Raw genomic sequence first — 27,055 nt, 5'->3', positions numbered from 1 at the left:
CATTGGTTTCCACGATACTTTCTATTTATAATCATTTCTAGAAAGACAAGATGGACAACATGAAGGTTGCCAACATCCTAGGTGAAAGCGTTTCCGTAGAATGGGCAGATTGTCTGTCCGTGTCGTTAATCACTTAGCCATCCACCGCTACCCCCGCCTTCCTTCGTGCGTTTAACTAAAGGGATGTTTTATTTACAAGGAACTAATTTTTCTTCTACACCGACTAATTGCCTCTCTTGGGTTTTGTTTTCTTTAAATCGTTCAGTAAAATTTTCATTCTTTATTTTCGCAATGAAAAAAGTGTGATTTCAATTAGATCGTAAGTATTATTTGTATTGTGAAATGTCAATTGCTATTTATATGTTTGTAAAATATGTGGAAATTACCAGATTATTGTTAGTTGTAGGCACCGCCAAAAATGGCCGCAAAATCAAGTTGTTGTTTTTTAAAACGAAATAACATTTATTAAAATCCATCATTTCTGAGTAACTTTTTTTTTCCAGAAAGATAAAACCCTGAATTTTATCATATAGAAAACAGAATAATGTAAAACTTTTTCTACTATTTTTAATTAAATTTTAAATGTTAAATTTTCCCAAAAAGTTAACAATTGACATTTTTTGTCTTGCACAAAAAACGTACATAAATATTAAAAAAGAAAAGGTTTTTGAAATAATTAATTAATTTATTTATTGTCTAACTAAGATTTAGAATGATTTTCTATGAGAATATGCAAAAATATTATAATATAAGTACCTGGATTTCAAATAATTCCACTTATTCATATAGGTAACCGGTTATTTCGCGCCGATCTAGAGTCTAAATCGACACTGTTTACGTTTGCGTTTGATAAGAAGCAAACTATGGAAGACCAAACAGGCCAAAATAACTTATTTTTCAGTGACGAAAATTTCAATGTATTATTAAGCTGAGGCTGGCCAGTACAGATGGGTGACCATTTGTATGAGTTTGGTTTTTAATGTGTATGTGTGTGGGGGGCCAGGCTCCCCAAAATGGGGGGGGGGGGAATTTAAAGCAGAATAAAAAAAAATTATTTCCGCGCGTTTGGTCCACCGTAGTCGAAAGGCGGCAAACGTTTTCAAACGGGATCGAAAAAAATGATGCTATTTTAAACACAAAGGGCACAATATTTATCGAATTTTTTTTTGTATCGATTCTTCAAAGCATGCCCTGTTTAATAATGGTCATGCATTATTCGGCTCGCTAAACAAAATTGTTAATTTATTTATCAAAGATTTTAAAATGGCTTTTTTCGTATAAATATTAAAAAAAAATTTTTTTGTTTTGCTTAACTTAAATTAATTATTTTACTTAACATATTCACCGAATTTCACACTTCAAAACTCAAAAGCGGGATAATTAAACACAATCGAAGTTCTGATATTCAGACGTCAAAATAAGGTATGCAAACAATTTTTTTTTTTTTTAATCTATAATTCTGTCCCTTACAACAACACAATATGTTGAGTTCAGTTTCAGATGATTATTTTAAGCATATTTGTTCCCACTTCAAAACAAGGGGGGGTTGTAAGCAAAAAAAATATATATATAAATATCGTTTATGAAAAATAAGTAGACTGTTATAAAGTTCATTCTTCTCTTAATAATCGCTGAAAATTTCGTATTGATCGGATAATTACCTGATTTTTGGTAGATTTTTAAAAAGACGGTCCGTCAAAAAGTACTGACCTGCCCCCCCCCCAGTTTTGGCGGTGCCTAGTTAGTTGTATTTTCATAGAATCGTCTTCGTTTCTAAAGTTAACTTTAGGTTGGGCCTAGCGGAAATTTTCTAAAGTGTCTCAATTAAGGGTACTTGTACAGTCTAGTCAAGACATTAAAAAATGAAAACATTGAAAATAAATTATATTGTACGTACTTGTTATGGAATAAAGTTTTCATACATAAAACATCACTTAATTTGATTAAGTAGTTTTTTTTTTTCACTTCTGCATGACAGTGACATGAGGCGAATGTGTGCATTTTAGTTTCAAGAACCGTCGACAGATGTCACTTGCCAGCCAAAGAACAGGGGTCGATAACTCTTCCTTTTCTAAAAGTGCGTGCAAACTAAAATTATATGTTGCTACATTTTCATACAATATTTCTGTACAAAAAAAAGAAGCAAAACAAAACAAAAAACAAATTATTCTTAAACCTCTATAAATGTTTAATGTTTTTAAAATTCTATTTTGCTGCATTGACAAACAAAAATTATATTTTGATATATATGTTTATACAATCTTACTGTGAAAAACAAACTATCTTTGTGTTAAAAAAAAGCAAACAAGTTATCCTTAAACCTCTATAAGTGTTTCATGTTTTTAAATTTTTATATATGTTTATACAATCTTACTTTGAAAAAAAATCTTTCTGTAAAAAAAAAAAAATATTCTTAAACCTCTATAAACGTTTCATGTTTTTAAAATTCTATTTTGCTACATTGACAAACTTGTCAAACTAAAATTATATTTTGATGCATTAAATCACTCATTGAAAAGAAATTAAATTAATACATTAAAATTATATTTTGATACACTTTTATTTAATAAATGTTTTGATTTTCATATATTTTTGTGTTATTTATTTCTGTTTCATTATCTTCGCATGCGGATTCCCATTAATGAAAACAACACAATGCGTACACTTGATTTACCGGCATCTTATTTTATTCTCGCACCATTATTTACAATACAAGTCTGTCACCTCCAAGCGACGTTACTCTAGCGGTGTAACCTGAGATTAGTTCCTCATGCAACATCTTCCCCCTTTTAAGAACAACAACAAAGAAAGAAGATCCACTAACAAAAACACAAAATAACTAAAATACAAAAACAAAACAATGCTTTGTCCTTGTGACCTAGGCCTTCACTGGGCTGACTACCCTCCGGCCTAACAGGGATTATTCTGCCATTTTCACTTGGACTCAATTAGTTTGCATAGTCTTTGAATCTAGCCGGATTCCTTACTAGCCTCCCTGAACGTGTCATCCTCATTCCTTCAGTATTTTGGTTTACTGGGGATGGTGTCACCGGCCTCATTCCTTCTTTTCTATTACTTTCGAGTTGAGGTGTTTGCAAATTACAAACCCCTTCTATACTTGACAGTTCAGTTATTGGTGCCTCCTCACTAGAGCTTTGGTATGACTGAGGGATCAATGATGGTGATGGGAGTGCTTCTACTGTTTTTTTTAAATCCACCCTATTATGTCAGAGCAACTCCCCATCAAGTTTGACATGGTATGACCTCTCATCAAGTCTCTGCCACACATCTGCCTTCTTCCATTACTTTCGAGCCGAGGTGTTTGCAAATTACAAACCCCTTCTATACTTGGCAGTTCAGTTATTGGTGCCTCCTCACTAGGGCTTTGGTATGACTGAGGGATCAATGATGGTGATGGGAGTGCTTCTACTGTTTTTTTTAAATCCACCCTATTATGTCAGAGCAACTCCCCATCAACTTTGACATGGTATGACCTTTCATCAAGTCTCTGCCACACATCTGCCTTCTTCCACTCTCGCTAACCTTTTATGTGTGGTTTAATACGTACCACATCTCCATGTTGCACTGGCTGAAGTGGTTTTACTTTCCGGTTGAAATAATGCTTTTGCTTTCTGCTGTCCCACTTAACTGTTTTGCTTAGATTTTTGTGTAGTTCTGGTCTGAGTAGGTCCTCTCTGGTTGGAAGAAGTGTCTTTGTTCTTCTTGACATTAGCTTCTGCGCAGGTGATAAGTGACCCCTGGCTGGCGTATTCCTGTGATCCAGCATCACTAGGTATGGATCAGCCTTATCTTCCATTGATTTCTGGAAAAGGTTCTTTGCTATCTTTACAGCAGATTCTACTTTTCCATTTGTCTTGCTATTGTAAGGACTGACGGGTGTATGTGCAAAACACCACTTTCTTGCAAAGGTGGAGAATTCTTGACTACTAAGCTGTGGTCCATTATCAGTGACCACCTGATCTGGTATCCCATGTCGTGCAAAATGGTGCTTAAGCTTAGTGATCACCGTTCTAGATTGTGTAGTTGGGAGATGGTCAATTTCCCAGAAATTTCTCATATAATCAACGGTGCAGAGATAGTCCCTATCTGCAAAGCTAAAGAGATCTACTACTTTTGCCCAGGGTCTCTCCAGAATTTCATGAACCATTAAAGGCTCTGCAGGATTAGCTACCTCATATTTCCTGCATGTTGGCCATTTTGAGACAAAGTCTCTGATGTCACTATTCATATTTGGCCAGTACAAGCATTCTCTTGCTCTTCTGCAGCATCCTTCGACCCCTTAGGTGTGTGGAATGCAATTTTTCTTTTAACACTGCTCGCTGTGTTGTTGGTACTACTACTCGGTTTCCTCTGAATATTAATCCATCTTGTACCGTCATTTCATTCCGCATGCTGAAATATGGTCTTACCTCTGGATCAAGATGTACTTTGTCTTCTGGCCATGTTTCCACAATTACTTGCTGTAACATCTGCATACATCTGTCTTCTTTTGTGGCTGAGTGTAATTCGAGCAACCTTCCCTCTGTCACTGGAATATATTCTGTTTCCTGGCCATCATCATCATCATCGATACATTCATTGCTCACTCCATGAATGTATACCCTTGATAATGTGCTTGCTAGGAACATCTTCTTACCAGGATGGTATAGAACAATCACATTGTAAACTTGCAACCACATTAACATATTTTGCAATTGCTTTGGGCATTTCCCCAATTCTTTTTTCATTATTGCTTCTAATGGTTTATGATCAGTCAGTACTGTAACCTGTTGACTAAATGTGTATTGGTGAAACCGTTCACAGGCATAAACCACTGCCAATAGTTCTTTCTCAATCTGTGCATATCGGGTTTCTGTGTCTGTAAGTGCTCGGCTATCATGGTCCTCTGTTGCTTCTTCCATCGTTTTACCAATCCCGACCACCAGAAAATCGTCTGTTTTGTTGATGATTCCTTTCAAATCGGCCATATTATTATATAGTTCTCTTTGAAATATTTCCGGGGCTGGAGCAATTCCAAATGGTAAAACCTTCCATCGAAACCGACCATATGGAGTGGCAAAAGTGGTCAAGCGACTGCTGGCTTCATCTAACTTAAGGTGCCAAAATCCATCCCTTAGATCAAGAGTTGAGAAAACTTTGCTATCAGCAAGTTCTGGGAGGAGATCGTCCAGTACCGGTAACTGGAAATGATCCCATTTAAGAGCCTTATTTAATGATCTGGGGTCAATACATATCCGTAATTTTCCATTTTTTTGATTACCAGTGATAAGGCACTTACCCATGATGTTGGCTCGTTCACTGGTTAAATCACCTTCTTTTTCACCAGTCTTTCTAATTTGGCTTTCACTTTTACCTTGATAACCACTGGTATTCTTCGAGCCGCTGCACCATGTGGTGTTACATTGGAGTTTACCTCCAGATGAACCCCTCCAGGTGTCACCCCCTTCAGCCAGTCGGTTGAGACGATCGTCGACCTCAGAATTCTTCCACTCCAATTACGACAGCCTGAAAACGACCCGACTCTGGCGGTTTGCAGCTCACTATTTTCGTCCTTCCAGTGACCACTGCCGGTGATAATTCTTAGCCGTTTTAATGTTGCTGGTATGGGTAGTGACAGAATTATCAGTTGATCGTCTAAATTTATACTCCGGACCTGTCATTGTGTACCCGCTTACCGGCGAGCATCGCCGATAAGAGAGCCGTGGATTTTAGTGTGGTGAAAAAGGAAATTAAAATGATTCCACACACGAATAAACAATTAATCTGGGTTTATTCACAATAATAATGGTCTAATAATATTTCAGAGTTTGAAGGAAGTTGGCTGTAGCTATTTTAAAACGGTAGCTTGTGACTCGAGTTCAGATAAGTTTTTCGGCCATTGGAGATACGTGTTTCAAGTCAAAAGCCCTCTCTGCCCGACTTTAACACCATCTGAATTCGCCAAAATCGAATTCTCTCTTCTCCTTCTCTTCTCTGTTCCTTTTCTTCTCTCCTCTGTTTACTGTGTTCGAGGAATATATACATATCCATCAATGCCCTTTAAACATCACGAGTTTGTATTTGTTTACAACAAGAAAACTTGCCTGTCATCAGCTTTCAAACCTTGTTTTCTAAAATAAACAACCGCCTGTCATTTCATCTCGAATTCTGTGTTTCAAAATAAACAGCCAGCTCACTCCAAACTCTGACCGTTACAACAATAAGTATCTCTTGACATACTTTTTCCTTTGTCTGTTCTAACCACAGAGTCATTTGATCGTCCTATTTTTTCGTTCTTTTGGCTCTTTCTCTACAACGGCATATCAACCCCATAACTTGGTTACATACCTCCCCCACTTAAAAGAAACAATATTGGACTCAATATTTTTTTCTAACCCACTTCTTCTTTCTGGGCCTTAATACCATGGCTCTTTGTTGTTTTACAATTTATAATAGTTCATCAATTGGATTCGTTTTTAAAGAAAAAAAACTTTATCATTCATGCACATGCAAAAAGTTCTCTTTTAGAGTTTAGCGTTTTTCAAATCTGCTTTCAGTTCATACGATTGTCCATAAACCTCATTAATTTTTTTTTTTTTTATATATATACATATACACATTTCAATGCATGCAACTATTTAGTCAATAGTCCATTTTTCCTCGGATTTCATTCCATGGCTCTTTCTTGGTTATCTGGCTTCTTCACATATGTATCTCCAACGTTGGTAGGGTATTAGATGCGGGGTTCACTGGTAGTCTTGATTCTGTACCAGATTGATCAGGTCTGGTGTTTTTATCAGAAACCACGGTAGCGTCCCTCACTTCATGCTCATCCCTATTCATTTCAAACAACGAATGGACTTTTCCTTTTAAGCGCTCTAATTGAGGGTTACTCTTGTCCTTATCTATTTTATTAGCATCTTTTCCAGCCCTTAGGAGGCTATTGATGTCGCTAACTCTCCTTTTCCCATACACTAGAAAAGCTATTATCATTATCACGACCAAGATGATTATTGTAGGAATTAACCATTTACTTACTTTTTCCCATCGCCATTTTTCTGGTTCATTACCATCCTTCACTGCTCGTAACTCATCTAATAACTCGCTCATATCGATCTTTCCGTCCAGTTTCAAAAGAGGTGGAATTTCGCGAGCTTTTATCTTCGGAAATTCCTTAGTGATAGGTGTCCATACCTTTGACCAATTTACACGCGGTATTCTAGTTAATGACAGTCATTTCTGAGTTCAAACTTCTCTATAAATCTGTAGGACGGCAAGATCTCTAGAGTTGGGCCAAACGCTGCACAACTCATAGGTAGATCTATAATGGTCATAGGTGGATGAATAAGTATATCCCCTTGTTGCCGTCCCTTACAGACTTTCGACAACTTCCGTTCACTAGTTGAGGCAACTGCCCAAACACCATCAGATAGATGTATAGCTTGGGGGGTTAGTATATCAATCGACACCTCTGCTCCACAATATTTATCAATCCCCTCCTCATTACCTTGGAATAATTGAACTACGCATAACTTGTGTCCGTTAGTTGCATAGATGGGACTTTCCACTGCACAAACTCTTAGTGCATTCATGCTACACGCTAGTGCTTCGCTAGGTGACAACACTATGAATTTGGTTCGGGCTGGGTTAAAAGCTATTCCTTCGGTTTCAACTTTGTACCTTGCTACTGCTCTCCTCTCAGTGACATTAGTAGGAAACGGTATCGGTAAATTAATTACGTTAAATACTTCGAAGTCGCTATTTCTATCCAATAAAGGTAACTCAACCATTACGTAAATCTTATCATTTTGTAACATCGTAGCACAACTCAAGGTTTTATAATATTCCCATAGACTCTTCTTTGGATCTACTGGTAAGCGTAAAGTATGTGGCAAGTCTGCCTGAAGCATCCCAAGTATTGTTTTTAAGTCTTTGGGGGGGGGGGGTATGATGCTCGGTGACATGTGCGCTAATGAAAGTAAATCTAATTGTGTCCTAACATGTTCCATTGCCACTGTCAATAACTGAATTGATGAGTCGAGTTGGTTTGTCATCGTCATCAATTCCAGTATTTGCTTAGTTACAACCTCTACCATACTTATTCTTCTAGCCATAAAAGTCAAACTTTCGTTTAGGCTGACAACTGTATGGGATAGCCAGTTTATTCTTTGTCTATGTTCTGTCAGTTCGTATCTAGTAACGTTCACTATTGATAAGCTTTCCTCTATGACATGCTTTATCTTCTGTTGATTTTCCTCTAAACTGCTTATATGCCTTTTTAATACTTCTGTGTCACTCTCCGATACGGTCCCGAATAATACGTGTAGTGCTTTACCTACAAAAGGAAGTATAGATCTCTTTCTAACTCGTTTTTGGGTCCCATCTGCTGCTAGCAATCCAATATCCCTAAAATATCCTCCAATGTATCGGAGTCTTTGTTCCATCTTATCTAACCATCCTCCTAGTGATACAAATAACGCTGTATTAGAATTTATCCCAAGTTTTGATTGATTTTTTTGCATCTGCAGCTTTAAGTGTGCTACTAAGTTAACTTCGTCTTCTAGTTCCATTTGAACCTTCTGATACGCTCTCAGATCAATGACGAACGTCAGGATCCACTTAGAATGAGTAATCGTTACCTCACTGGTCTTCTTAAATACCGTGCTGTGTGTGTGGCGTAACGCTACTGTCAATCCAACCATCACCGCCATCATCATTATGAGACGCCGCATCCTAAAAGTACACATAGTAACGTTCCTTTATTATTTGTTCCATTTTATTTTTAGTCACTCAATTCCAGTTCCATAAATAACTTAACGAAAGAATCAGTTTCATCCTCTTCGTCTTCCTTATCCTCTTCATCGCTATTTGTAACTTTCCCCGTTTTAGAGATAACATTGATAGGTCGTCTTACACTGCTTCGCAAAAGTCTAGGTCCCCTAACATCGCCTATTACCTCTGGGGGCTGTGTCGACAGAATCGCATTGCTCTCTGATTCTTCAGCCCTATTCTCATTACCAGCCTCTTTATCTCTCAGTACCGATAGTGGAATATCATCTTCAGATTCCCAACCTTCCGAATCTGGAGGCGTAGTTGTTATCTCTGGTAGCGAGTCGGTATTCTCTACCTCAAATTCTAACTCTAACTCCTGTTCATCCGCTACCTCATCAGCCCACCTATCCGTATCTTCCCAATCTCCTTCCGGATCTATCAGGGTGGCTTTCCTTACAGGTCTATCTGTCTGTATATTAGGCATTTTCCACTCCCTAATATTGGCTTAACAGATGTCTGACGCGTGAACCCTCTTCGTTCTATTCGTCAGTTGATCCCATATTTTATATGTCACTGGTCCCGTTTGTTTTACTATCCTATAGTACGGTTTCCATCTAGGATCTAATTGTCCTTTTCTAACCTGTGCTCTGTGCAAATGATGAGGTCGAAGGTTTAAACAAAATGCGATAAAATTATGTAAATAATCTTTTGCTAATCCTGCTGGCATCCAGTATCTGTGTGTGTAAGTTGGTAATTTCGCTGCGTCATAATCTACTGGTTTGCATTCTATCCAGTTTCTGTTTGTGAAATGTCGAGTAAATTGCTGAATCCTACGTATTTACCATAGTCTTCGTATAAGTAGAATTTGGGTGCTGGTGATGGTATGTACCTTGTTTCGCCTTTACTGTCCGTTATTTCTTGACAGACTATGTCATCGATGAAGACCCTTATTGCTTGCACTCTATATGCTGTTGCCATTGTAAAGGCCGCTTCTGCCTCCAGTTCTTTTACCCATGTTGTTAGATGGTACGGTATCATATGATATCATGATTGTCCGTATCCTTTCAGTAGTATTTGGTTCCAGTTTGTTTGGTTATTTCATTGTGTTATTTTTTGTGGTGCCTCGAAGTGTATTGCTTGGTCGTTCATATTGTCCGACTTTAATACGTTCCTGAACCGATTACGGAATGTGAATTTTCGTGAGTAATCTCTTTCTCCATTTGGTTTTATTGTTCCAATTGCTGAGGCTGTCCACATCCCTCCTCCATTACTTCCTCCTTCTTCTTGGCTTGTCTCTGTTTCCATAGTCGGTATATCGTTTTCCATCCGACTTTTTTTAGCAGGAGGCCCAGTATCAGCAGAATTAGTATTGTTTCTGTTGCTAGTGGATTGGTCTCTGGGTCTCTTAGTTTTTCTGAAATATTCGTCGAGTCCGAGGAGTTGTTTTCCTCGTATTGCTCCTTATTTGTTTTGTTTTTAATAGTAAATGAGGAACCATTTTTAGTTAAAATCTATTTAGTATTGTGGATCTCATCTTAAGAAAACCATATTTGAAATGTGTGAATATGCTAGAATAATCGAAACCGGGAGTAGTTCATTTACCTAATGATGTCAGAGTATTATTATTATCATTTGGCAGTTTAGCTCATTGTACTCTTCTGACACGAAGACCTAAAGTCAAACAAGGCAGTGATTGAATGAAAATCGTCGCCATGTATAAGAGTTCGGTTTTTTTCATGTAATATTCGCGTTTATTTATATATTAAAAGTAAATATAATAAATAAAGTTTTTTTTTCAATATTGCCAATAAATATTATTTTTTATTGTTTTAGTATTGTTTATTCTAATAAATAGTTTTCTTTTCATACAATTTTAAAAATATATTTTTCAATAATTAAATAGAAACAAATTAAACAATGATAATACCAGTTAAAAAAAAAAAGAAGATTCCAAAACTTTTTTTACCCTTCATTCAGTCTGTGCTAATCAAATTATTAGCCTTTCTTAACACGAACATTTAAAATTTTTTAGTAGTTCCTTTTAATGTAACGTTCACATTAATTTTACTTTCAAATTTAATATTTGTACCAATAACCCATTTGGCTATTTTCTTAGTTTTTATCATGGTTTATTTATTCAATCTTTTCTGTGTATGCAACTTTATTATGGACAAATCAGGCCCAGAGTCCAGTTTTAATTTGACCTTTTTATTCAGAATTTTTACTTGTATGTACTTTCTTATATTTCTTTCGCCCTGTTCGTTTCTTCTTGTAGATTTAACCTAAATTTTATTTCCTTTATTAGTTCTGTAATGTAAACTCTTATGCCCAACTTCATTACAAATCAGACAAGTTTTACAACCGTGTGGGCAACCTCTAATCTAATAAAGGGCCTTGCAGCGAAAATAGGGATTTGGTGGAGTTTTTTTCCTGATTTTTATTGCCTTTGTAAGAGAGTGAAAAAATCTTTTCTTTTTTTTTTTGTAATGTTAAATTTAATTCTTCCATCTGGGTTTGCATTCCTCATCTAATTTCTCTGACTTTAACAGTCCTTGTACGATTATGAAGCATTTAAAGTCATTTGCACTAAGTTTGAAATCGTCATAGTATTTATTTAAGACTGATACAAACGTGAAGTAGTCTTCATTGTCTTTCCTTGTTAAATTTAGACATTTCCTCCTTTTGTTGCTCAGAGGAGTTTTAGGGCTAAATAGCTCTGTTAGAAGTTTAACAGCTTCAGGAATTTTTCTTGTATTGCAGTAGTTTTTCTTTTGTATTTTCCTGTCGTTCATTCTGTTGTTGATGTCACAGTAATCTGTATTCATTTTTTGTTTTTGTTCCAATGGAATTTTTCTTTGTCGTTCCATTTGAAGATTTTGTCATCTTTCTTCATCTTTTATTTGTCTTTCTTTGTTGCAGTTCCATTTGGTATATAATCAATTTGAGCATAGTAGACAAAGTATTCCATGTTTGAAAAGTGTCTTTATGAATTTCAAATATAAAAAAACGGCTTTATGAATTTCAATCTTATACTGCTAACATAATAAAACAAAAACCTTTTCTTTATGAAAGTCAAAGTTGTGTTTTCTGTGATATAAGCGTTGTTTAAATTTTAAAATAAAATATGTATGAAATACAATGATATATTATGTAAAATAAACAAATATTTATTTGTTAAAAATTAATATTTCGACAATATACACCATCAGAATTTTATATATTTATAGAAAATTTTATACATCTATGGAAAAAAGTTAGCATAGAATCTGTGTATTGTTAAACCTGTAGTAATATTTTCTAATGCCGGAAGATCATGCTTGGTGTGTGTGATATGAAAGTTAAAGTTGTGTTTTTTGCCATATTAGTGTTTAAATTTTTAAATAAAATGTGTATGAAATACATTTATAAACCAAATTACAACATAATATTATGTAAAATAAACAAATATTTGTTTAAAATTAATATTTCTGGTAAATTCTGATGATGATTCTGACATATATCGCTGAAATATTATTAAAAATAATAATAATAATAAATAAATATTTGCATAAGGTTGCATTATAATTTGGCTTATAAAAGTATTTCATACATATTTTATTTTCATATTATCCTCTTCTTTTTGTTTTGCCAAGAGAAAAAAATTACTTTTTCAATACATATTTTGCATGAAGGTGTACACATTTTATTTGAAATTTCAAACATAATTTCATCTTCAGATATCACAAGATTTTCCTTTCTTGTTTAAATATTTACTAAAAATATCATAAAAAATATCTTGAAGTACAAACATGATATCCTTTCTCTTTTCAGATATCAAATATGGTAAAAATATTCATATTGGGAACTTGGAATTTTTCAGTTTACTGCGGAATCGATATTTAGGTAGTAAAATGTTTTCCAGATTATTTTGAAAATGATGAAATCCTTAATCTATTTCTGGGAATGGACAAGTGTAAATTATTTACCAAATTCATATGGACGATCAATACGGTAAGCACTAGTCTGAATTAAGTGAACGCTGATATATACAAAGTAAGCACTTTTATGTATGACCAAAGCTTGAAGAAAGTCCTTGTTATATACAAAAGAATGATGAAAAAGGCTTTGTATATAGAAAAGAAGCATAAATAAAGCACTTGTGTATTTAAAGTAAGCTTTAAGGTAGCATTTATATATATCAAGTAAGCTTAGAGAAAACACTTGTGTAAAGTAAGTTTAAAGAAAGCATGTGTAAATACAATAAGTTTAAAGAAAGCACTTCTGTTAATAAAGTAAGCTTTAAGAAAGTACTTGTGTATATAAAGTATGTTTCAAGAAAGTACTTGTGTTTATAAAGTAAGCTTAAAGAAAGCACTGGTAGATGCATCTTTAAGAAAGATCTTGTGTATAATAAGACATCTTTAAGAAAGCCCTTATACATACAAAGTAGCTTGAAGAAAGCACTGGTGTATACAAAGCAAGTTTAAAGAAAGCATTTGTATATACAATGAAAGGCTTTGTATGTATAAAAGCTGAAAGAAAGTCGTTGTATATACAATAGCAGCTTGAAGAAAGCACTCATGTAGAGTAAGCTTGAAGGAAGCTCTTGTATTTATGCAAGGTCAACTGTTGTGTGTCAAAAGTGAATGTCATTGGAAAAAATTGCCGTAAAAAATTAGGCAAAATTAGAGCTCTTTGAGCCTCTAAAACTTTATGCTGCAGTAAACATGAAAACTAATACAAACAAAAGTGCTTTTCATTGTAAAGTTTGTGGCATTGACTTTTCCACTGAGTGTATATTTAAAAATCATATGCAAACACATTCTGACGTTGAAGCATTTATTTGTGAAGTCTGTGAAGAAAACTTTGAACGGTCAGACACTTTAAAGCAGCATATAAAAACTCATACAGGAGATGAAACATTTGCTTGTGAAAACTGCGGCAAAAAATATTCTAGGAAAAGTGAATTGGCGGATCATATGAAGATGCACACGAAGAAGACTTTATTGTGTCAAATATGTGGCAAGGTTTTCTTTTGGGAGTCGGGCTTGATCACCCACATCAGAACTCACACGGGTGAGAAGCCTTTTACTTGCGAAATATGCAGCAAGAGTTTTTCACTGCAGTGCACGCTGACAGTTCATATGCGCACGCATACCGGAGAGAAGCCTCATAGATGTGAGACATGCGGCCAAAGTTTTATACGATCGGATCTTTTGAGGAATCACGTGAACATTCACACGAAAAACGAGATATTTTGTTGTGATGTATGCAACAAGAAGTACTACAGGAAGCGTAGCTATGAATACCACATGCGATACCACTCAAAAGATAAACCGTTCTCATGTGAGATTTGTGACAAGGCATTCTATTTGAAAGCCATCTTATCAAAACATATGAGGATACATGCAGGTGAAAAGCCATTCACTTGTGAGACGTGCGGCAAAAGTTTTCTAGAGAAGTCAAAATTGACCATCCATATAAGGACACACACTGGCGAACGTCCATTTGATTGTGAAATATGCGGCAAGACTTTTTCTCAAAAGTATACTTTGGTAATCCACATTAGGACGCACACAGGAGAAAAAATGTTTGCATGTGACACTTGCGGACGAGGATTCTCACGTAGGATCTTGTTGAAAAATCATCTGAGAATCCATATGGGAGAGACTCTGTTTTCTTGTGAGATCTGTAGCAAGTCGTTTTTCTCGAAAGCAGGCATCGCCTATCACATGAGAATCCACACGGGTGAGGAAAACCTGTTTGCCTGCGAAACATGCGGCAAGAGTTTTCCGGGCAAATCTAAGTTGATATGCCACATTAGGACCCACACAGGTGAAAAACCATTTGAATGTGAAATTTGTGGCAAGGTTTATGCGGAGAAGTATACGTTAAAATCGCATTTAAGAACTCATACAGGTGAGAAGCCATTTACCTGTAATATGTGTAGCAAATCATTTTCTTTCAAGTCTAACCTAACGAAACACATAAAGACTCATACCAGAAACTCTGTGTTTTCTTCAGAATAATGATCAGACTAACACGGTTGTTAAGTCAATAACCATAATGCTTGACCGTGACTAAAATTTTAGAAGGTCTAACTCACACCAAAATAATTGAACATTCACGATCATTTGTAAATGCTATATATATATATATATATATATATATATATATATATATATAATGCTGCAGAAATATCTCCCACATTTTGACATCCGATCTTCTGCAGTTTCTGAGCAATCATTAATTTGTATGTATGGATTGCATATCAGTTTGTAGAATTCTTCTGGCTGTTTGATCAGGTAATCCCAAGGCCAAACCATGTTTGCGAGCTGAACGTGTAGGAGACTGAGCAACAGAAAGTCTCATGGCTCAAATACTGTTTCATGTTTGAGCACTTCAAGACCTTCCAAGGGGCTTTCTCTTAGGTACCGAACATATAGCTCTGAAATTTGCAACCCATAGCTGTCCTAACTTGTAATGAACTCGGAAAGCTCTTTGTGTTGCAGTTATAGATTCACCATTCTTCAAAAACATTTCTACAGTAAAAGCACAATGTGCTTGATTAAGTTACCTGAAAACATTGCTTGAATGCTTGATTAAGGTACCTGAAAACATTGCTTGAATGCTTGATTAAGGTACAATTGCTTGATTAAGGTACCTGAACAAAATGGCAAGTTATTAACTAAATGAAAACATTATGGACACTTGTACAAGTTCACTGACAACATATAGTTGAAAGTTTAAGATGTGGGAGGTATTTCTGCCACACCCTGTAAAATGTTTATATGCACAGGGTTCACACTGTAAAGTAGTTAACTGATCATTATGGATTTTGGAACACAGTTACTAAGTGTAGGAAGTCATAAGGAATTTCATAAAAAACATAATAGAAGCCCTTTGTGAATATTTACATACATGTAATATTTGTGAAATTTCGACAATAGATATTAGACATCAATTAATAAATATTCCCCAAATTTCAGTTTACTATAAATGCATATGGAACCTTTTTTAAAGATAAAAGATAATAATAAAACAAGCGCAATACTAGTCAGAACAGAAAAAAATTAACACTAATTGATTTGATATTTTGTTTCAATTACAAAACTTCCTAAAATTGAATATATTAAACATTGAGAGAGATAGTCTTGTAGGGTGAGTCTTTAGGAAGGTCAAAGGAAGAGAATGTGTTAGCTGGGAGTGAAGTTGAGTCTGATTTTAAATATTGTGCTATTTTTATTCCTTTGCTAACTAGTATTGTTCTTCGTTTATAACATTATTCCCATGTACACTAATACATATATTGCATTTTGATTTTAAAAGAAGCTGTGCTCATTTCTTAGGGCTCTGTGCATTCACCATCTTTTATGAAGAAAATCTACAGAATTCAGTGAAAAAAATGGTAAAACTTACAACTCTCAGAATAGTGACAAACAAACTTTATCTTTCTGGATTTTTAGATGAGGATTGATACTTTCGATTATTTGGACTACTGTTCTCATCCTGAGCGTTATTTGCACAACGTAATCTCCAACTTTCTTCAGATGTTAAACTTGAGAATCTTTCTGTCAAACTCGGGGAATCTGCACAAAATTTTGAATGGAACCATTTATTTAATCCATAGGGGTTAATATGTTCTCCTGCTATAAACCATGATCGGGTTGAAGTCTTAATTTGCAATTGTATTCTTCATATCGCCCACACTGAGGATTGAACCTTCAACCTCCAGAAGAGTGTCACTTACAACTGAATTTTACCAAGTACTTTATCTGTTACAACATGGGTCCTTGCAGTATAAGACTCAAGACCAAGATGAGAACAGTAAACCTAAAAAATCCAAATTTAGTTTAGGGTTTCTATGAAATAGATCATTAGATTTTCTTACTAGAAAGCATTAAATGTCATATACTTTTCTCTTGTGGAGTTCATGCCTGTGCAAATAAGTTTGGTGTAATTGTAAACAATTGTAGTTTGGTGCACATTAGTAGAAAGAATGCAACAGAAGGTTAACAGCCCTGCAGCATGTCTTAGATTTATCTCAGTTCATCTGTTAATGAGAATTTCTAATATCACACTATTACAGATCAGTAGTCTGCATTTTATCCCTAACCCTAACCTGTAAATAAGTTACCAGCCCAAATTCTACCAAGTCAAGTGCATCGGTAAAACAATGTTAGTAATCCGATTTAACCTATAGCTATGAGAATTATAGTATTCATGCCTTTTTTTAAAGTGAATATAATTCTGGCTGGTACTTGATCTTGCCTCAGGTATCTCTTTGACGTGTATAATGATGAAAAAGAACAAACAGTTTTATTCTGCTTTACTTCAGCCAAAAGCAGATGTTTACCTCTGTCGTCTTGATTTCCTCTTTGCTCCAGTAGAGAACATTGATTATAGATTGAAATGAGACAATAAAGAAATGCCAGTTTATTATTAGGGCTATGACAACAGCATATTCTTATCATTGTTTTGACTCTCGAGTATATATCCGACACAGTTAGACACAGTTAATCAACCGAGAACCACATCACTCTATATAAAAGCATATAAGATATCAACAGATACACACTCGAGAGTCCAAACAATAAAAAGAATATGCTGTTGTCCTAGCCCTGTTAATTATTTGTATTATTCTTAGCTGTTATTACCATTGATAAGGATTAAACCTTCATGTGGCGCAACGGATAAAGTCGTTGATCACGATTAGTCTAACTGAATATGAAGACGATTCCAAGTTTCAGTAGTTTGTTTTTCTGTTTAAAATTTTCAAATTTGTTTACCATTCGAGAGAATTCATACAACAATCAATTTCATCAATGCACGCAAGAGAAGATAACGCCAGACACGACTAATCATGATTTTGATGAAATATTAGAATTTACTTGACGATGATAAAAGGAGGATAAAAAAATACACAATTTATTAACCTTAACACTAACCCTAAATTATTTATTATCATGATCCTTAGTTCACCCAGACAGGTATTAAAATTATAAAATATTCATTGGTCTCTTTAAGCAAATGTACATTATATCATCATCATCATCATCATCATCATCATCATCATCATCATCATCATCATCATCATCGTTATAACTCATTAACATTGTGTTGTTAACAAGATATCCTCAATCATTTCTGTTGAAACACTTAACTCCAAGGAGACTGATGTTTTTTTTCATGTCATTTTTCAAGGTAAAAGTCTGATACTGATTTGAAGTCTTGTATAACTTACTTGAGTCATGTAATATTTTGTTTGGTTTTATGAAGGCTTGAAATACTTGACTTTCATGTATTTCTTATGGCAGTTGCATTGATGATGATTTTCTTTTAATGCATATCCTGATTAATTGTGATGCTTAATGTGAAAATTGGAAACGTCCAAACATTCACACAACTATAGAAATTTGTCTTGAAGATTGCTTATTCTTTACATTCCAAATATACGGCACAATCATATTCACACACCGGTTTTCCTCAGATCACCGAAGTTAAGCAATGTTGAGCCTGGTTAGTACTAAATGGGTGACTATTTGGGAATTATAGGCGCTGCATGTGCTCTCTGCTTATCTCAGCATTTGTTTCCAGTCGTCCTATACATACGCTTCACTTGCCACTGGTATTTAACAATGTCGACTCAGGAGATATGTGGTTGGAGATTGTGCACCTCCTGCCACAAAAATTTTATGTGCAGGCACTAGTGGTGGGACGATTAATCGGAATCGGAATCGTTAATCGTAAGAATCGTGTATTTTGGGAGGTATCGGAATCGGAATCGCATCGTTAAAAAGTACCTTAATTTTCCGATTCCTTCATTACGATTCTTTTATCCTGATGTTGAAAAAAATGTCCTGATATTTCTAACGGCAAGAGAGAAATGTAGCATGTTATAAAAAGAAACCAAAGAAATTCATTATTAACAGGGCAATGCTTAGTGCCCTTCCCTTACAAGGTTCATTCATTCAGATCTATTGTGATCAAAACTACAAAAGAGTTAACTTGAAAAGAAGTATGCAGTGCAGGGGGCAGGGCTCTACATTGCGAGTAAAAAAAACAAAAAACAAAAAAAAAACGCTTATCTTTTTGGCGACTGTTTTTTTTTACTGACAAATCTTCTAATAGTGAATGAAAATGCTTTTTCAACTTACATTTTCTTAAAACGAGCAAAGTCAAATTATTTAAACAGTAAAAGGTTTAATAGAACAATATACTTTTTTTTCTTTTTTTAAAAGAAGGCTTTTGAAAGAAATATCTCTAAAATGAAATTGATCACGTTGTATTATTTCGCAAAATTTGGACAGTAGTCGGCTTCTTTTGATGTTTCAAAAAAACCGACCCCATACCTATCTCTTCCAAACCTAAAGTTATTAAATAACCCCTTCGTTAATTTAAGGGTAATTAATTCAATTCAGTCAAGTTGTTTTTTTTAAATTTCATTGAAATAAAATCCATTTTTTAATTTTTTTTCTCCAGAAAGATAAAACCCCGAATTTGATTATATTAAAAGCAGAATAATATAATCTTTTTTCTAGAATTTTAAATTGAAAATTAAAAAAAAAGTGTTTGACGCAGTTTTTTGCCGAACGAAAAAGAAATTAATATATATTTTTTAAAAGGTGTTGTAATCAATTAATTTTTATGTCTAAATAATATTTACGATTAATTAAATAATTTCATTTTAAAAAGTATTTATAAATAGAATTTTACTTAAGACTTATAGTTTAGCAATATTGAACCGCATCAACCATGTGTGAATTGAACACAGTCAACCAAAAAAAAAAAAAAAAAAAATTCAAAAGAAATGCATATTTGCATTTCATTGTGTAAACTTTTATACATTAGTTTCAAAAATTAAATTCTATAAGTTTTTTTTTTTTTTTTGTTAACTACTGGTTGGTACAATTTACCGCTCGGCGCTCCATCCCTTTATATTTTTTCTTTTTATCTTTTTTAGCGGATTATTTTCAATTAATTATCCAAATAAGTAACTAGCTTTAAAACAAAATTTAATAGTAATTTATTTTTTTACAGATAAACTGAATTTTCTAATATGGCCTCAAAGTCCAAAAAAAAGTCTTGCATGGAAACTTTTTGAAGTTTTGCAAAGTCTGTCAAATTAAAATATCGCGAGGAACAAAACCATCTAACATGACCACAACCAACATGTTAAAACATTTAACTATGAAGCATCCAAATGAATTGGAGGAGCAAAATAAAAAAGAAAAGGAACAAAAAAAATACCAACTAGTCACTCAGAGCAGTTTTATTAGTTAGGGTCGAAATCGCAGTGTCTTTTTTTTTTTTTTTTTGCCCAAGTCACCAATTTTTTTTACCTTCCTTAACTTCAAAGAGTAAATACAATATATACAACTAAAAAAATAATTTTTAAAAATGCTGATTCTATTCATGAAAAATTCTTTTAACTAGAAATTAAAACTTAGGTAAAGATAGCTGACTGACAGCAACAGGAGCACTGGTTAACTACTGAACCACATCGAAAGGTGTGGGGGAGGAAAAAAGGAAATTAAAGGATGATAATAAATTATGATAATCGTCTTTGAAAGGCACTAAACTCCTAAAATTTACTTCTTTAAAATTTTAGGCGGCATTCCCGGGCGATTTTAAAGCACTCTCTCTCCAAAAAAAAAAAAAAAAGGATTTAATTTTTAACATTGGGAAAGATATATTTATTATAACCGAATTCCTGTATGAAGACTGGATCTACTTTATTGGACGTTAATTTGTGAGATAAGTAATTTTTCAATGTTTAATGTTTTTAAAGTTTCAATTATCAAGTAAATTTTTTTAATTGCGTTTTTTTGTTCAATTTATTTATAAAAAAAACAGGGTTTAAAATGTATTTTTCAAGGTAACAAGCTTCGAAATAAGTCTAATTAAAAAAAATCACTTAATTTTTAATTTCGACAACCCTGAGAATTTAATTATTAAAAAAATATTGAAATGTGACATTTTTTTTATTTAACATTTCTATTAGTTCAATTAATATTCTTTCGATAATTCATTTCACTCAATAAACTTCACCATTTTTTGTTTTGTTTTATCTTTTTCTGTAATTTTGGTAACTATTTTTGCTCAATTTTATCTAGTATTTCATTTGTTTTTTATAGTGGTATAATTTTTATATGCGTTCCTTTGATATACCCTATTTCAAAATTAGTTTGGCTAAACTTATTCTTCACGTTAGAAACAACATGTAAAAGTAATGAAAAAGAAAAAACAATAGGTGTTAACTACTCCTTGTGAATTATGGAGGTCTGAAGAACTGCCGTCACAAATACAACTATCAATAGCCAAACAAAAAATCGTTTTTGAAATTCCTTTACTTGTAACTTTTCGCTATACCTACCTTTTGGTATAAAACACAAAAACTTTCGATTAATGGTATTTCTCGAATATGGTCGTTAACTTTGGAAGGGTTATTTTGTATCTACGGCGCCATGTCACATTGTTTTTTTCATTACACACGTTCATTTATAAATTATTAAATTAAATATTTATCTTTTTTTATATTTAATTAGTATATATTTTCTTTCTCTTCCGCTATATATTTTTTATTTAATTCATTAAATCTGTAACTTATGAGGACCAAAATAATGAATCGTGTTAATTTATTCTCTAATTTTCTTGTTTTTGTTCTGTTATATAAATTCTATTTTATTTGTTTTTGCTCTGAAGGATTAATTCTATTTTCTTTGTTTTTTTTTCTTTCTGTATTCCAATTAATTAAAATAAATTTTCTCTAAAATAAATTTTGCTAATTTTTCCGTTTAGTTTACTATATAATAATTTTATTTAAACCAAAACACGACGGTGTAGACATAAAATATCTCTTCCAAAGTTAGGGAACATATTTGGGAACTACCGACCATAAGTATAAAACTACCTGGTATATTTCAAAACAATAATTCCCTAGGAATCGGAATCGGAATCGTACTTGGTATCGGAATCGTTAATCAATATTTTCCTGGAATCGGAATCGGAATCGTATAAAAATTAGGAATCGTCCCAACACTAGCAGGCACCCCTTCGTGAGTATCCATAGTCTGTCAATGACTGAAGGAGCCTTATATTCTAGAAATATGAAAACAGGCAAAAGTATAAATTATTATTTTTTTTATATGACAAATGCGCATCCAAAAATACATGTTTTCTTTTGGTATAGAAGTACAACTGAACCATAATATTCATATGTGACATATTCAGGATAAAAATTACGTTGTACTTTAATTTCAATTCAAACGTTAATTCAAGCCAAAATTTACTTCTACTGTGCCATCATCCAACTGAAAATTTCACTAACCCTCATCCTCGGCCTTTGTAAATGATGACCATTAGTAAGAAGAAAAAAAATCATTTTTAAAAATTCAAAATGACTTTTTAGTTCTGAACACTCACAAAATGATATTTCTAGATTATTTGAACTACTGTTCTTATTTTGTTGATTTTCTTGGAACGTATTGGCTGATGTAACTTCCAACCTTTTTCATGTGTATCTTGTCAAATTCAGGAACCTCTGCAAGGACCTGTGGCAAAACGGATATAAGTGCTAAGTAATAATTAATTCTAGGTGACAGTTTTCTAGAGGCTGAAGGTTTAATCTCCAATGTGTGTGGTAGTGATAAATCAATTATGAATTGTGATTTCTACCCAATCATGGCTGATAGAACGAAAGCAAGCTGCCTCTGTGGATTAAATAAAGGGTCCCATTTGAAATTCTGTATACATTTCTGAGCTTGACAGAAAAATCTTGGAATTTTACAGAAAAACTTCTGAATTTAACAGAAAAATTCCTGAGTTTGACAAAAAGATCCTGAGTTTGACAAAAAAAAAAAAAATCCTGAATTTGACAAAAAATAATTCCTTAGTTTGACAAAAAAAGAAAAAATTCCTGAGTTCGACAAGATACACATGGAGAAGTTTGGCTGAAACAAGATGAGAACAATTGTTGAATAATTCAGATAATACAAATTATCAATCTTCATCTCCAAACTTCTAAAACTATACATTTTTGTCTATTATTAATATAAAAAGGCCTTGAAAGAAAATGAAAGTACATTTAAAACTCATAAAGCTTAATGTTTTCTCTTTTTGTGTATAGCAAATTGTCTTTTGAGAATAAAGATGCCAATATTGTTTTCACAATTGATAAGCAAAGTTCGTCTTCAAAATATGTGATGTCAAAAGCAATGTTTTGGTAAATCTCTTCCCTTTAGATGTCAACATATATAAAAAAAAAATTGCATTTACTGCCAAGTTTTTATGACGTGGTTGTGGACCTGAGCTAAATTTCTGGAAAAAGAATGCGAAACAGTTTTTAAACAATTTTCTTGATTTATTCCTGGGTCACACCCAAGAGCTATTTTAGGGTTAATAAAAACACTCCATTTTTTGGGACTATTTCACCAAATTTGTCCAAAATTTTCTGTGTATGTCTATCTAGCAGTTTTGCATGGTGCTGAACTCAAATTTAGATATGTTAAGGCCTTGAGGACTTTTGGGGTGGGGGGACAAGTGATGAACTTAGTCATTTCTTTTTTTGCATGGTGCAGAACTCAAATTTACATATGTTAAGGGCTAAAACTGCACTGTTTGTTCATTTTCACCAGGATTTGACGTCCCCTGGGGACTTTTGGGGCTAAATGGGTTAAATGCTGAACTTAGTCATTTTTTTCATGCTTCGTTCACTGCGCACTCACAGGGTACCATGCATGCTCCACTTGTTCATGTTGATTTCATTACTATGGATTGTGGGGACCAGTTTTAATTGCTAAAATGCTTTATTTTCCACAAAAATAAATTCATGTTCAAAAATAATAATAAATGTCCTGTTTTTGTTTACACAAGTTTTTAATAATACTTTTTAAAAATGATTCTTTTATTGGATTTTGTATCGTTAATTAATAAAAACTTAAAATTTCATTAAAAATTAATTTCTTGGATTAAGGAAACTTTTTTTTTTAATATTAAATGAACATTGATTTCATTAACATGGACTCTAAGCGCTTTGTTTCTTATATATATGAAATAATTTTTAATAGTTTTTTATTGTTAAAATCTATGATGCTTTATTAAAATAATAGCAACAATAAATTTATGTTTTTAGTACTTAAAAATATAACTTTAATAAATGTCTTTTTTGTTTTTCACTAATACATTAAAAAAATATAATGCATTCATTAGATTTTATTATAGTTAATTAATACATACTTTAAATGTCATGAAAAATTATTGATTTATTTTTTTAATTTAGGCAAATCTTTTTAATATTAAATTTTATCTTTAAGATAAATATTAATTTCATTAATATGGACTGTAGGGCTTTATTCGTAATGTATTATTATTATTGTATAAAGAATTATTTTTTAGTTTAATTGTGAAAATCTATGATGCTTTATTAAAAAATAGCAACAATAAATTCATGTTTTTAGTAGATAAAAATATAACTTTAATTTCTTGAATTTAGGCAAATCTTTTTAATATTATATTTATCTGATTTAGATGAATATTGAAGACATCATGTCAAGTTAATTTTTTACAAGGGAGTCACCACTTATCAAGGGTTAGAGGCTTCTCGAGAATAACAGGTAATGAGTGTACAATCGTCACCGAAACGACAATGTAGTGAGCGTTAATGGCGAAAATTGGGTAAAATTAGATTATTTAATAGGACAGCTCAACAAGGACTTGTTTATGTTGAACTTGCAGCTGACCATATTGTAGTCAGCGGGAAAAATCCTCAAGACATATCAACTGAAAATAAGAAATTAAAGTCTCACCTGAAAAATTATACATATTTGCTTGTTATAGTATCCTGCAGTTCTGTGAGATGTGGATGTTTCTCAGAGTTGAATCATATCATCCTGGTATGATGACGCCACAAGACTCCGGACATTGAACTCCTAGGTATGACCTTAAAAGACATAAAGTGGTGAAACCCCATTTGGGGGCTGTGAAAAATGTGGAGTTGCCTCTTAGTTGCCATTGCCCCATGGTCAACTTTGGCCCAGACTCATGGAAGTTGAAAACTTTTGTGACTATGGCAAATTTCTTTTTATATTCGAACAGAATATTTGAACGTTGGTCTGTCAAATGGAAAAAAAAAAAAAAAAAAAAAACTGATTACAAGAGAAATAAACAGGAATTATCCCTGCTGTTCAATGCAACATATATATATATATATATATATATATATATATATGTTTTCAGAATACCATCGTTTCCAGTCGTCTTGGACTTTCAAAGACACCCATATATGAGTTGTCCATTGTCTCTTAAGACAAAACGGAGGTTAACAAAATGATTAGTAATTTCTTTATTTAATGTAATTGTTCCCACCTTCAAATTTGGATCGTCTTGCAGTATAAGCAACAAAATGAAAAAAATGGTAAAATAAAATAACAAATAAATGCTATCAAAAGCAAACTAAGTTAATCTTCTACCTACCTGGATAAGTATTTTTTGTGTGTGTCCCAGTGATATTTATTGAGTAGGTTTATTCCAATATTTTATTTACTTTTCGATTTTTATATGATTATCGAGATTCCTCAAATGATTGTCTAGTGCCAGCCATTATTTTCTTGTTCTAACTTCAGACTCGACACTACTTGTGTTTCAAAGCCAATAATCGTTTTAAAATATATTCAAACACAAAATCTGACCCAGATAGATATATATTTATTCAAGCAAAGTTTCCCGACGCTTGCTGTGGGCCTGTTGGAGAAGACTCAGTATTTTTGTAGTATGTGTGTGGACTTGTATGAGACTGTGTCTAAACTGTCACTAGATTTAGTAGTTCATGATTGTGACATATGCTGTTTACAAAGATATTGGTGGTCAAAGTTTGCTTGCTCACCGAGAGTATGTTAGCAACACCTTGTAGTAATTGACATAGGTTCGTTGAACAAGTTAAGTCTCTCGATTGCAATAGCGATTGGGTCTTGCTTATATACAACTGGGTGTCAGATAAATTTGATTTGGGTCAATGTTGTGGTGTCCACGATACAGATAACAATGAACTCTTCAACTTAATATAAAGACTGGAATAATGTCTTTCAGCATTATGCACAAGTATGGCACACTTGGGAGTCAGACTTTCTTTTATTGTATTTGCTTTTCGGTTCAAGATTTTGTTTTCACTAAATACCAAGTTGCGCCTTTCTTCTGGACCCTTATCAGTCCATAACAATAATCCTGCCAGGAACCAACGTTTCTGATGACATAGTACTGACACTACCCATTTGTCAGAGCCCTGCCACGGTAATGGTTGGGCTTTAGGACTATGTTGTTATTCTAGAATAGGGATTGCACAATTTAATGTAGTTACTTTCTTTATAGTTTTGGATTTATTCAAGGTCACGTGTCTTTTCCTCCATACTCTCCAAACTAAAATTTTCCACATTGTCATCATGTTCCTCTTCTATTTACTCCCCCCCCTCCATTATCACATTATAAAGATCGGAAAATGTAGCATTCATATTTCTTCTTTAACAATTTCATTAATAGAACACTGAAAAGCAAGGACACCATTAGTTAAGCAAAATTGGAGATTAATAAACTAAAAAAAGAAACTTGGTCATTTGCTGCTTTGAAACAGTATATTTCCTTCCAGATTAATGGAACCTGGCTTTATGGTAAGCAATTTTTAGATTGGAAATCATAATATATTTATAACTGATTAGATAGTTAAAATAGATGAAGTAGGCGATTAGATATCTAAGACCATTGTAACGAACTAATTCTGGTAAAGTGCTAATTCTGATTATTTTCTGTTTACTGTGTCCAAAACATTTAAAGCTTCTCTGAATTGGGTCACTGTTGTGGTGTCCACGATACAAATAACAATGAACTCTTTTAACTTAATATAAAAACTGGAAGAATGTCTCTCAGCTTTATGCACAAGTATGGCACACTTGGCAGTCAGACTGACGTATAACCACTTTCTTTTATTGTATTTGCATTTCTGAACAAGATTTTGATTTCACCCACTATCTTAGATATTCCAACCGAGAGTATATGTTATTGTAGGTTAGATTTCAGAGCAAAACATTTCCCACCATCTTGATATGACTCATCATTTGGTTTTGACATTTTGCTGGACACAACATTACAATAAATATATCAATTTCTTTTGAAAGGAGTTGTGCTTGAAGGTTATGACAATGCAGTATTGTAGAAAAACACTGTTGGGTTCGAGATAAAATAAAAAGAACGATAACAATATTGAAAGATTTCAATAATTTTTAATTATAAAATATTTATTTACCAACATGATGTG

The 27,055-nt window shown here is 33.3% G+C and overlaps 1 protein-coding gene across 1 annotated transcript; it reads left to right on the top strand.

Annotated features, from left to right (window-relative positions):
• Nucleotides 1-220: 220 nt before the first annotated feature.
• Nucleotides 221-19,102, top strand: LOC145242205 (uncharacterized). Its single transcript, XM_080105199.1, has 2 exons — nt 221-319; nt 12,583-19,102. The coding sequence occupies exon 2, from the start codon at nt 13,479-13,481 to the stop codon at nt 14,778-14,780; it is 1,302 nt and encodes a 433-aa protein (XP_079961325.1). The 5' UTR covers nt 221-319; nt 12,583-13,478; the 3' UTR covers nt 14,781-19,102.
• The last annotated feature ends 7,953 nt before the right edge of the window (nt 19,103-27,055 follow it).

This window comes from Euprymna scolopes, chromosome 21 (assembly GCF_053919585.1).
Source record: "Euprymna scolopes isolate OS-2025 chromosome 21, ASM5391958v1, whole genome shotgun sequence".
NCBI lineage: Eukaryota > Metazoa > Mollusca > Cephalopoda > Sepiida > Sepiolidae > Euprymna > Euprymna scolopes.
The sequence above is the reverse complement of the archived record's forward strand: the minus strand, read 5'-3'. Positions and strand labels throughout refer to the sequence as shown.